This window comes from Podarcis bocagei (assembly GCF_964188305.1).
Source record: "Podarcis bocagei genome assembly, chromosome: 1".
Taxonomy (NCBI): Eukaryota; Metazoa; Chordata; class Lepidosauria; order Squamata; family Lacertidae; genus Podarcis; species Podarcis bocagei.
This window is the reverse complement of record NC_138125.1, coordinates 114,523,051-114,535,918: the sequence shown is the minus strand read 5'-3', so window position 1 is coordinate 114,535,918 and position 12,868 is coordinate 114,523,051. Positions and strand designations below refer to the sequence as shown.

At 43.4% G+C, this 12,868-nt stretch overlaps 1 protein-coding gene across 3 annotated transcripts in view; it reads left to right on the top strand.

The window, feature by feature from the left end:
* The first annotated feature begins 803 nt into the window (after positions 1 to 803).
* FASTKD1 (FAST kinase domains 1) overlaps positions 804 to 12,868 on the top strand; it is a 24,462-nt gene continuing 12,397 nt past the window's right edge. The window contains exons 1-6 of one of the 3 annotated variants that reach the window (XM_081163370.1): positions 804 to 1,223; positions 2,462 to 2,962; positions 4,163 to 4,231; positions 6,890 to 7,015; positions 7,595 to 7,993; positions 9,625 to 9,735. In XM_081163370.1, the coding sequence (XP_081019496.1) occupies positions 2,628 to 2,962; positions 4,163 to 4,231; positions 6,890 to 7,015; positions 7,595 to 7,993; positions 9,625 to 9,735 (1,040 nt within the window). In that variant the 5' untranslated portion in view covers positions 804 to 1,223; positions 2,462 to 2,627. Of the gene's footprint in view, positions 1,224 to 1,246; positions 1,529 to 2,461; positions 2,963 to 4,162; positions 4,232 to 4,403; positions 4,467 to 6,889; positions 7,016 to 7,594; positions 7,994 to 9,624; positions 9,736 to 12,868 lie in introns of those variants that run through there. The other 2 variants (XM_081163371.1, XM_081163372.1) reach the window with 2 other exon arrangements.

The following is a 12,868-nucleotide window of genomic DNA, read 5'->3' as shown; positions in this document are numbered from 1 at the left end:
GGGGGGGAGTGTCCAGCCGCCGCACCTCAACCCAAACGATGCCCTCAGTTTTTCGGTTTGCTTGCACTCTCGGCCGTAGGCTTTCCTCAAAACGCCCTGGGATTCAAGTTTCCAGTCCTCTTGACGCCTCTAGCGCTGGCGCGCCGCGTCATTGTACTTCGGCCGCACTGCTTTGCGATCCAGGGGGCGCTTAGGGGTGGTAGACAAACGCACGCCGCACACATTGTTAGGGGCACGTTGTATTTGACATACATACATACATATTGGTATTTATTATTATTTATTAAATGTTCTTTTTTATAAAAAGTAAACTTGCAGGAAGGTCAGGCCGACCCACGTCGGGAGAGGGGAGCATCATCTTCCCAACACCGCAAACGGAGGGGAAATGGTTCTAAATGTTGTCGAGGGGTTCAGGCTGCAAAGCTACACTTTCTAGGAGGGAGTCTACTTTTGTGTTAAACGTGCAATTTTGCTGCGTTTAGCCTTTCTTAGGGTTTCCTACTGTCCAAAAACAGAGAGAGAAAAATCACTAGTGGCATATATTTTCCCAGGAATAGCTATTGCCGGGAAGTATCTTAATTTTCTCCAACATAGCGCAGGCAGACTTTAATTTGTACTGTGTTAGAAAATGAAGCAAAGGGGTCTGGTTGCATCCCTTCCCGACCCCGGGTCTCCAGATGTCGGGCTACAGCTCACTGACCATGGTGGCTGGGGATGATGGGGGTTGTAGTCAACATCTGGGGGCCCCAAAGTTGGGATTTCTCAAGCTTGAGTCCCCAGATGTTTTTTTTTGGCCTACAACTCCCATGATCCCTAGCTCAAGGGACCAGTGGTCAGGGATGATGGGAGTTGTAGGCGAAAAACATCTGGGGACCTAAGGTTGAGAAAGGCTGGTTGCGATCTTGCATGTATTATCAATAACCCTTGGCCAAAAATAAATTCGCAGATCCCTAGGGAGAGGCAAAGTCTAATAAATCAGCTTAAGGCTGGCAGGAGTCGTCCTGGGAGTGCGCTTTTTAAAGCAGCTTGCCATCACACTTCTTCACCCCACGAAATAGTTGTAGCCTAGATTCGCCACAAGCAATGTTGCACAATGGAAAGACTACAACTCCCGACAGGCAAGAAGGCTGTCGGTGGAGCATGCTGGGAAATGTAGTAGCAGATTCTTCAACCAAGACTCAGACCCGATTGTTGTATATAGGACAGAAGCTGCGGAGCGGCAGGTAAGTGTGTATTTTTTTGCGGCCGGTGTGGACGGAGTTATAGACATTTATTTCATTGTTAGCCAATTGTCTCTCTATGCGGGGATATTTGCTGCTTGGAGCAGAGGTGGTGATCTCCCGCCATGTGGATTCTAGGAGGAGCCTGCTTTGCAATAGGCAGCATGGTCGTGTGATCTGTAGGAAGTCTCCCTTTTCCTGCGTGCGACATGCTTCTGTTGAAAGAGATGGACTTATACTTCCTAAGCAGCGCAAGGATCCAGGCGGTTCACGGGGGTTCAAACTGTTACCTTCACAGCTGGAGAAAGGTGATAATGTGGATACGTTAGAGGTTATACTAGGTTTATGTGTACAGGGGTGGACTTACTCTCACGTGGCTTCTACAGAGGGGGTTTTGTGTTGGGTTTTAAAAAAAATAATAATTGAGAAGGAGCTTCACTATTCTGTATGAAAATGAGTGGACGTCAAGACACATTGTTTTTAAAAATAAAAAATAGACAATCTAGTGAGTTTGGATTTGTTGGAAAGGTTTTGGGTCAGATCCATCTTGAAATCAGGAAGGAAGTACAATATCATTATCACCTCAGAACACCAGTGGGAATACATATTCATATAATCCTAGAGTTGGGTGGAACCTTAAATGTGATCTAGTTCAGCCCTCTGCTGATTCAGGAAATCCACTTATCCCGGGGGAGGCAGAACCAAGTTATCTGCGAGGTAATTGGTCAGTTAGTTAAGTATTTCTATTTATTTACTTGATGGGGGGGCAACTGCAGTGGCTTGATTCACGCATATTGCTATATTACAGCTTAGTGCTATATGGACAGATTTCTCAAGTATGGTTTGTTGAAACAAGCTAACTTCATAAAACCTGTGCTTTGAAGTTGGCAAGTTTCAACAAACCATTGTTAAGATGATCTACACTTTATTTGAGTTCACTTTTCCCAGTGAGCAACAAAATAAAAAATGGAAGCTGAATCGAAAATGGAAGTGAGAGCTTCCAAATTCCTCTACAGCCACACCAGAGGAGGGGAGGAATATTGAATCTGAAGCTCACTGCAACTCATCATGTAACACTAAACCATGATTTTGAGTGAAGTTTGATTGCCAAATATTGTTAGTTTGGACTATTGATAGGCTACAATATTGATACAGGCATGCACAGGCAGGCAGAACAATCAAATTTTGTGGTTTAATAACTTATTTGCAAGACTAATTATTTTAAACTGCTGCTTTTGCAGGTTCTTCAGAATTATTTCTGCTTCTTCAACAGTAACTACAAAGAATAAGGGGAAAGCAATATCTAAATGCTTCACCTTGCAACTAGCTTGTGGTTTGCATCTGATTGGAAGTGAAGAAGAGTAGCCTCATTCTGGACATGTTTCAAAAAACATAAAAATCACAAATATGCTGTCTGTAAGACGTTTTTATTTATTTGCACTGAGATGTCGCCAGTGTCAGACTTGGAGTAGTGATCCCTTGTTAAGCCAGCTAAATAACTGCATAAATGAAGATCAAGTGTTTGACGTTGTTGGAAAGAACAAAGCCAAACTTTCTGAAAAACACGTGGGAAGGGCAATTAATATACTTTGGGAGTTTCAAAAGAAGAAGCCTGAGCCTCTGAGGCTTACTGATTATGTAAAAAATCACTCCCAGTTTCTTATACTCCGCATTTTAGCAGAAAACAAGATTGAACAAATGGATAATGAAGCATTAGTGGATATTCTGTATAATTTACTCAGGTAAGCCATATAGTATGATGCTGAAATGTAATGGGGGTAAGTTTATTAATCTGGGTTTTAAAAAGTAATTGTGTTTTTTAAAAAATATATGCTTAGACTGAAGCATCCTGGTTGCTGCAAAAGCACAGCTCACTCGTACAATGCCTGTTTAAAATTTGCTCATATTTCTCTATCTATCTAAACAGTGTATGATCTAATGAGTCATCCTTCCCTGTGTCTGACCTCCATAAAAATGTATGAGATTACTCTCACGTAGCAGATTTTAGGTGTACAAGGCGGTGTAGGGACTGACAGTTACAGGCACAATCAAGCCAAAGCAAAGGTAGCTTGGCTGCCAGTATTTTCTCCCATTAATGTCCTGATGTTAGGCAGTTCAGAGGGAAACTAGACAATCATTGCGGAGAAGACAACAACTTCCAGAGGGTTCTCACTATTGGTTACTGCAGGGATGGGGAATCTGTGGCCTTCCAGTTGTTGTTGGACCACAGCTTTCATCACCCGTGGTCATTGGCCAATGCAGGCTGGGGCTGATAGGAGTTAGAGTCCAAAAAGTTTGAACAGCAAAATACAAAGTTCCAGCTGTGGCTGACTTTCTGTCCCAAGCAGGTAGAGCAATGGAGAAGAAGGAGAGCCAAGTGTTAAGGGCTGAATGTGAGCAAATGCAGCTATGCATATTTACGGTTGGTTACAGCGGAGATGGGAGGAAATTCAGCCTCTCGGTAAAATATTCCATCGGCGCAAGCCTTTTTGCCTGCCTGGCGTAACAACCTCTCCTCTTCTACCACTTGCATGCTGTTTGTGAGTTCTCCCAATCCCCACAGTGCCGATTTGGGGATGCAATGGGAGGTGTGGGGGGGACCCCATTGCACCAGCGGGAGTTCTTGAACTGGCTCTTACTAGTGGAACTAGGAAGCTGAATCTGGCCCAGGGATTTAAGTGGTTAAGTAAAAGGCCTTGAAGAAAATGTGGGGTTTAAAGGGGAAAGAGAGTTGGCATCCTAGCTGCACAGTTCCAAGCACTGATCTGTTCATAGTTGTAAGAGGCTTTCTAGAACACGCAGGGAAAGTGTTCGGTAAGTACAAAACTCTAGCAACCAGCTATCTGTAATACATTTAAAACCGCACAGGTTCTCCCACCCCCCCCCATCTCTGTTAAAATATCTATGCAGAGCATTTGACTTGTCTTGTGGTCCTTGTGAAGGTTTGGAATTGAGGCCCATGATTCGCTGGTTGAAGAGCTCGTCATGGAATGCTGGAGAAGATTAAATGGGCAAGTACACATTAAAATTAAAATCCTATAAATTGAAAGCTTGAGAGCTCATGCTTATAAAAACTATCACAAAGTTAGTACTGACAAGCTTAATTTATTAAAAGTATGGTAGGCCCCTTTCTCTCTTCAAAGCTGAAGTAGTTGTGGGTTAAGATAAATTTGCACTGAGGACCATTGTACCAATAAAGGCAGCTACAGATTTAAGAATGTAACACTCCTGGATAGATTTTGAAAGGTGACTTTAGGCTTAAATTTGATAGCTATGTAACTGGCAGTAAGGCTAACTAACCTCAGTGAGATTTATTTCAGTATAAGATTGCACTGTTAAGATTCCTAAATGAAAGCAGTGGAAGACTTGGTTTTAAACCAGTTTATAGAAGAATCTATAAAGATTTATGGGAGAAAATAACCTCTGCTCCAGTCCGCCCTTCCCTGAGGAAGTTAAAGTGTACCAGAACAATAAACTCAAGAATCTGGGCTAATATCTAAGCTGTGTGTGTGTGTGTATAAAATTATTTTAAAAAATAAACTGCCTAACTGAAAACATCTGAGCAATATACATAAAACTATTTTTTTAAAAAAATAAATCACAAAATCAGCAAAATTTAAAAAGCAGGTATATACTGTATGTTAAATTATGTGACTCAGTGGGCTTGGTGACATGAAGATTTCAGCAGGGATTTAAAGTAGTACTTTAGGAAGGCAGGAAGTTCAAGGGATTTGGAAAACTTTGATGTTCAGTGCTATGGCCAGTCACAAGCTCACTTTGGGATACATGTTGCTTTTTTCCTCTTGTGTCTGGTTTGCGCCCTAGAGCCCTCCCTGTCCTCTCCCCCGCCTCCAGTTCTGATGCACATTTAAGTAAAACTTTAAAGGGAAAGAAGGACAAGGCAAGGACCCTCTGCTAAGTTGTACCTGACCTAAGGTGGTCACAATAGCAGTACTACCACTGTACTTCAAATATACGCTAAATAAAAATAAGAAGCTGATCCCCAAATGCATGTTGGGTTAAAGATGACCCCCATTCTGAAATGGTTGAAGGCTACCAGTCTAGAAATGGTATTTACCACTTGCCAAAGGGGGCTGAGGCTGGTTATTTACATGTTTCTGTATGGTCCAATGAAAGTCAGTCTAACTGTCGTGTGGAGCCTTAATGGACAGCTCTTGAGTTAGAATTCTCAGTATGCCAAATTTGATTGGTGGGTGCAGATTCAGAATTTTCAGTTAGATGGTGTGGTTGGCTGGGGCTAGACTGGAGGGGCCAGAAGAAGTGTATATAATACTACTGGGTGCTGGTCAGCAGTACTTAGTTGAGTTAGGTAGGACACATCCACACTTCTGCTTATCTAGAAAGCATGGGTCCAAGAGGGGTTTTTTTTTGCTTGGCCTGCTGCTGTGAAACCTGCTGTTTACCACTAAAGAGGAACAAACATCAATCCACAGAGAAACCAATTGGCATTTGTTCCAGTTCAGATTTTCCCAGGGGAAAGCAATGGGACAAGTGGAACTGTAAACAAGCCCTTGGTCAGAGTTGTGGTTGGTTGCCAGTTCCACCAGAAGACAATGCCAGGATCAGGGAAGAAGTCAGATCTGAGAATGTCCAAAGCCTTGCTGGGGGATAGCTGAATCATGTGGCTTAGGCCAGAGTTTTGGCAGGGGAGAGTTGTTTTGGGATGACTGGTAGGAGTACCAGAAATATTATTTCCATGGTAGTACAGTGAGAGAAACCTTTGCTTCAATAGATCAGTGAAGGTTTGGAAAAAACAAACACTTCCAGCAGAGTCCTCAGCTAACGTACTGATGAGGCTTAATGGGGGTGGAGAATATAAAAGGTCAATTTGGCTATAGCATTTTAATAGGGTAACTGATTGCAGTGTAAGGTAGAGCTGCCATACGTCCATTGAAAATGGCGTCCTGGCTGAATTTTTGAAAATTGTTTATAATTCTCCAGGAAAACCCAGGAGTATGTCAGCCCATTGCAAATTTCCTTTAAAAATAGCTTTAAAACCTTGCCCCCCTCCCTCCTAGTATCATGAGTGGACTTTGGTAATATGGTGTCCTCAACAAGGGGGAGGGAATTGCCTCCACCCCATTCTTATTTCCACAATAATTACTTTTGGTATAATTGCTTTTATATGCATCTTTTCAGTAGGTACCTATAAAAATATAGGGAAGATGATGACAGTGATGCACATGCTTGGCTTGGCAGGGGAACTGCTCTAAATCTAGCGCTGGTGGCCTGGTTTTAGCAGAACCATTGGAGTGGAAGTTGGGTTTTGTTATTATAGAGTAAGCAAGTAAATACCCCCTTCCCTTCACAAAGGGCATCAGCCCTCTCAAGGCAGCTTACAAGGTAAAATAACATACAACGAACCACACTTAATAAAACCAGCAGTATACAGTAAAAAGAAAACCAGTCCAGAAATGTTAAAATCTGTTTTACAAGGTACTTGAAAGTAGTAATCTAGGATGACCGATAACTGCAGGATGTAAAGCTGTTATAATTTGTTACCAAGGGACAGTTGCAGGTTTGTTTGTAATTTTTAAATCAATAATGTAAGTAAGCAGTGAACTGCTCTTCAAGAATCTCTTAAATTTTGTATATAGGTAAATGTTTTAAAGCTTTTGTAAAGCAGGCTTTTCCTTTTATATCCTCAGACTCAGCATGCCTCTACTATCTAAATTTGCAATGTGCCTACATGACCAACAAATGTACCTTAGTCCTCTCACTGGTGATATAGCTGATATTGTGAATAGGAACTTGGATTCCATACAAGATGGAAGGTAATCTTAATTTTATAAATGTCTCAGAAGAATTGAGAGTATTCTTGTTATCGTTCTCATGCATATACAGCACTACTGTAGCGTACCTGTTTAGGCCTCTCTTGTTGTTTAAGTTAGCTGAACACAATTCTAATGAAGGTGCAACTGATAGGACACCCCATATGTGGGAATGTCCCTTGTGGTTATCATTTTTACTGTTTTATTGTGCCTGTGGATTTAAATCCTCTTCCGCTGCGATCCTACAGTCCCTAGGAGGGCATTGCAGGGACCCTAGGATATTGCAGATCTCTCTTCATTGGCAGAGAAAGAGCTGCCCTTCTGATATGGAAATATTTCCATTATTTTGCTTGAAAACACTCCAGTCTGCATAGCATTAAGAAAAGACTCAAGAACAGCTTTGCCTGCTTTTTCCTTTAATTTTTGCCTCTTTCAAATAGAGTTTCAAAAAAAAGACACCCAATCTCATTCTGCCTCAAAACCTTACCTCCCCTCCTCTAGTCCTTTCCATTTTTAATGTAATGTCCTTAAATATTGTTGGGTTCGTTCAATCACTGCATACTTTTTTTGGAATGTTTTTAGGGTCTTGTCAATTTTGATGGTCAGCATATCTGGTGTTATCTCGCAGCATTTTAGAGATCGGTTAATACAGAAGGCAGAGTTTCTTCTGGAAACCTCGGAATCTGCCCCCTTGAATAATGCCAGACGATTTGTACAGTTTCTCCGGAATGTCAAACTACCTCATCGACCACTGCTGGACAAGTGTAACAAAGTTTTTCTTCAGAATGCGAACCAGCTAGGTGTTGACCGTGTGGTTATCATCCTTGGACTTTACCAGGCTTTACAATTCAGCAGCATTGAGTTAAAATTAGTTGCTAAACAGAAACTGATGGAAGCAATGGATGACTACAATAATTCTTCAAGCTTCCCTCGACTGTTTGTTACCCTTGCACCCATGGCAGGACCAGAGGTCAGAGAACGGTAAGTTTCACTTCTGGCTTACTTGTTGTGCATGTGAATACATTTTTCCTTATCTGAAGACCATTGCTATCTGAGGCAGAATAGGCTGCAGTTCAACAAAGGGAAACTACAAATGCAATGGAGTTGTGCTCGGCTTACGCTATTAATGGTGAGACATCCTCCTGTGGACTTGCTTTGTTACTATTGCTGACCCAAATTCACAAAATAGATTTCAGGTTGCATATATGCACACACACACACACACACACACACACACACACACCTACCTTGCCATTGTCTTCTTTTTCACTCCATCTGTGACAAATGTTCTTGTTGTGCTGAGGAAAGGCAATACAACAACGGCCTTGTTGAGCACACTTAACTCATTCCTCAGAAGTAATGGAGATTGCAGAATTAGTCACAGGCTCAAATCCAAAGAGTTTCTGTTACCCTGAAAATGTCTTCAGAAATTTGAAGTTCCATGGGTACCGCCAATAGCATAGAACTAGAACAGAGCACTCTCTATTCTCTTGGTCCATTTGAACAGTTTTGGCATCTTGTTGCATGTTCAATATTTGGACTGCTCTTTCATCTCAATATGCATTTGTTGATACCAACAGCCAACAATAATTGCTTGTTCCAAGAGTATTTCTGTACAGAATCATGTGGTTTGTGTTGCCTTTTTTCTTTGCTCACAATGGCACAAGAGATGAGGGGGCTGAGGTCACTGTTCCCTACAGAAAGAACAGAAGCTAGGGTTCCAAATTTCACCCTTCACCAGTCCAGAACCAAAAGTGTTATTATTTATTTGCCTTGGATCAGCCGCATGCTTTTCCTGCATTGTCTCATATGCTGCCCTTGTGATGGTGGAAGAGCACATTACTGAATCTGGGGCTTAGGAAACATGCTGTATTTGTAGCTGTATGTTGTTGTCGTTTAGTCGTTTAGTCGTGTCCGACTCTTCGTGACCCCATGGACCAGAGCACGCCAGGCACCCCTGTCTTCCACTGCCTCCTGCAGTTTAGTCAAACTCATGCTGGTAGCTTCGAGAACACTATCCAAGCATCTCGTCCTCTGTCGTCCCCTTCTCCTTCCATCTTTCCCAACATCAGGGTCTTTTCCAGGAAGTCTTCTCTTCTCATGAGGTGACCAAAGTAGTGGAGCCTCAGCTTCAGGATCTGTCCTTCCAGTGAGCACTCAGGGCTGATTTCCTTAAGAATGGAGAGGTTTGATCTTCTTGCAGCCCATGGGACTCTCAAGAGTCTCCTCCAGCACCATAATTCAAAAGCATCAATTCTTCGGCCTTCTTGATGGTCCAGCTCTGACTTCCATACATCACTATTGTAGCTGTATAGTTATCAGTAAAGGAACCACACCATTCTCCTGCTCTTGAAGATATTACTCATTCAGTGTGACCCTAAGTTAAAATGCTCCCTGATGGGGAACCTCTAATCCTAAATGTTTACTGGAGCTGTGTGTGTTTTAAGGTTATCTTTCTTTCTTTCAAGATACATTAAAGGCTTCACTTTGTGGAGTCTGTTTCCATTTCCCCAAGCACTCTTCTTTCCCTTTTTGAAATAAGAGTGATATGCACAACTCTGTGACCTCTTAAACTGCTGGAAATATGTAATATTTTGTATGTTTATTTTTAGGTTAACTGAAACTGCTCTACTAGTGGCAGATGAATTTGACCATCAGCAAACATTGGCAGTGGCGGACGCTATGCAAGAAACAGAAATCAGACATCCACAACTGATTCAAAAGTAAACCTTCAGTACAAAATGGCGACTCAAAATGTTCTCAATTTCTGTAACTTCCCTTTTCTGACTGTTCAGAATGCAGCAAGTGAAAAATCTGTAACTTCTATTTAGTTTAAGAATGAGTGATACAGAACGCTGAATATGCTTGCACTATATGATATGCCATTGACTTACCTTACACCACAGTCCTAAACACATCTATTGGAAGCAAGTCCCATTGATTTTAGCAGAACTTGCATCCAGGTAAGCGTGCCTAGGATTATGGTGTAACTCATCACTGTTTGGTTGACATTAAGCTCACTTGACTTAAAATTTTTTTGTGGAAATATATGCTGGAATGTGCACAAGACATGTCCTGACACAACGGGCGTTAGTAAACCCCAATGAAGCTGGTGAACAAAAACAGCAAAGTTATTTTGTCCCACTTTGTGCCTGAGGCCAAACTAGGCAAAACATTAAATGCATCTTTACACTTAATGTACCTGCTTTTAAAAAGGAAAATGTCTCCCCTGAGGCTGCTTTTTGCATGGCCAGAAAGAATCCCATAGTGCCAATAGGAGGTTTTCTTACAATGCAAATAAGCAGCTTTAGAGAAGAGGTTTTCATCAGAATGGTAGCAGGAGAGAAAAGGCTTAAATCCCACCCACCTGTTGCATTCCTAATTTCAGATCCCTCTCACAGCAGCTATTTACAATTTTAAGCATGCATATTTGTCAGGGCTGCTTCCAGATCCTAGCTCAAAGTCTTTATTGAGTTACAGTTTCCAATTTCAAACTGCCGCAGGCAGCCCTACGTCTTATCAGCTAGACCGGCGAAGCTCCGTCTGAGTCTCCGCCTCCTGTACACCAACTTAATAACCTCGCCTTACTCCACCTTTTCCGTCTTCCCCTCCTTCTCTGGGTCCCTCTGCCCCCCGGGGTCTCTTCCTTCCTGGACTCTTCTGACGCTGACCCCCCGGACCCTTCTGTCTCCTTGCGGCGGGCTTTAGGACCTGGCTCCCTTTCCGGGCTGCTTACTCTGCCGCCTTCCTGTACATTTGAACTTGGCGCGCGCGCCCAACCTCCCACTTTCCGCTTGACCGTTCCTTCGCTCCCCGATGGAGGTGTGGCCACTCCTGACTCATGCCCTCCTCCCTGCGGCGAGCCGCCGGATCCCGATACCTGGCGCCCTTCCTCCCCACTGCGCTCTGTTGGGGACGTTGGCCCCGATTTCCCACTGCTGCTCTCTGAACCCCCTTTTGTCCCTTTTTCCTGGGGTGTCCCCTTGATCTCCCCCCTCGCTCTGGCCACTGGCGCTCCTTTCTGTGAATCTTCCGATTCACTGGAAAGACTCGGAGATCTCGGGTCGTCGTCATCGCTCATCTTTCCTTCGGACTCCTCCCCCTCGCTCTCTGTTTCCTCCCTTGCCCTTGCCTCTGCTCCTGAACCCCTGACAATATTAAATATAGGAAGGTATTTAACATCCCATATTGTTTCCCTGTTAGGGTGGCTTGGGGTAAAAAAGAGCAGAGAGAAAATAATTTCCCTGCATCTACTTGGTGTTTTCCCTTTCTCTGTATGGTGCCCTGAAATTGCTGCAAATACAGTGACCAGGATCAAGACCAGCATAAACTTTTAGACTCCTTTAAAGTATGAGGGCCTCCAAGTGGATGGCATTTTTCTTCCTCCTGCCATATATGAGTAGAGGTGCTTTTCACTCATACGTTGTTTGTGTGTGTTGGATAGGGTCCACTGTCTTGGGAAGCGGGTAACACTTTCTTCCCTTCCTCTCTGAAAAAGTTAATTTAGTTTACAGAATGCTATGGTATACCCAGCTTGACTCCTTCCATTCACAGAAGGCTCTGGGATTCAGCTGGCACTTAGGTAAACAACAGGGGTGTTTGACTTGTTTTGGTCAAATCCTCTGACTCCAGAGCAGACATTTCATGTTGCAAGGGGCTTTAGGAGAAAGGGGGATAAATACAAATTGCTTTCCCATTTCCATTAATATTAGCCTCTACCATATCAAAGGTGGGACGCGGGTGGCGCTGTGGGTAAAACCTCAGCGCCTAGGATTTGCCGATCGTCAGGTCGGCGGTTCGAATCCCCGTGGCGGGGTGCGCTCCCATTGCTCAGTCCCAGCGCCTGCCAACCTAGCAGTTCGAAAGCACCCCCGGGTGCAAGTAGATAAATAAGGACCGCTTTATAGCGGGAAGGTAAACGGCGTTTCTGTGTGCTGCGCTGGCTCGCCAGATGCAGCTTGTCACGGTGGCCATGTGACCCAGAAGTGTCTTCAGACAGCGCTGGCCCCCAGCCTCTTAAGCGAGATGGGCACGCAACCCCAGACTGGACACGACTGGACCATACGGGCAGGGGTACCTTTACTTTACCTTTACCATATCAAAGAAACACCCACAAATGGAAGGGCACCATTGGATCCAATCATCCTTTTATTAACTATGTTCTTTAATTAAGGACAGGAGTCCAGATTTCTGCCAGTGAAGGCAAGGCCAATATGGACATGATTTTCAGATTACACCATTTTTATCGCTGGAATAAGACAATATATCTATTTGCAGCAGTGTATGGGTATCCCAACTTTGTTCAAGTTTCTGGATATAACCCAGTGATCGCCAGCCTTTCAGGGCAAAGGGATGGTCACTTCTGGAATCTGAGGGAGTACCACAGGGTATCAGCTGCAAAATAGCTGCCATGGAGGATATGGCATAATACAAAATGTACAATTCTGGGGTCTAGTGAAATGTGGGCGTGTTTAAGGGCGTGAGCTCATTGTAAAAGAAGCTGAGCCACTGCAGACAGAAGCAGAGCAGGAAGAGTAAACATTCTATAATGCATTGTGGATTTTTGAAGGGACATTTACCATGTCTTTTTGTGGGCACTGCAAAGAGGTATTGACAGGCACAATGGCACCCACCCACATCATGGTGGTGACTCCTGGCATAACAGCACATGAAATGCAGGACATCGTTATCAGAAAGCATTGACAGATCCCAAGCAGCCTGCTTTTGCTGTTGTGTCGGTGTTACAGATACTCCATTCAAAATAGATTTATGATCCGTCTTGTAATTTAATGTGTGTTCATCTCAGGGCCAGGGCAGTTTGTAAAATACATCTTCACTGTTATTTGAAAGGATTTT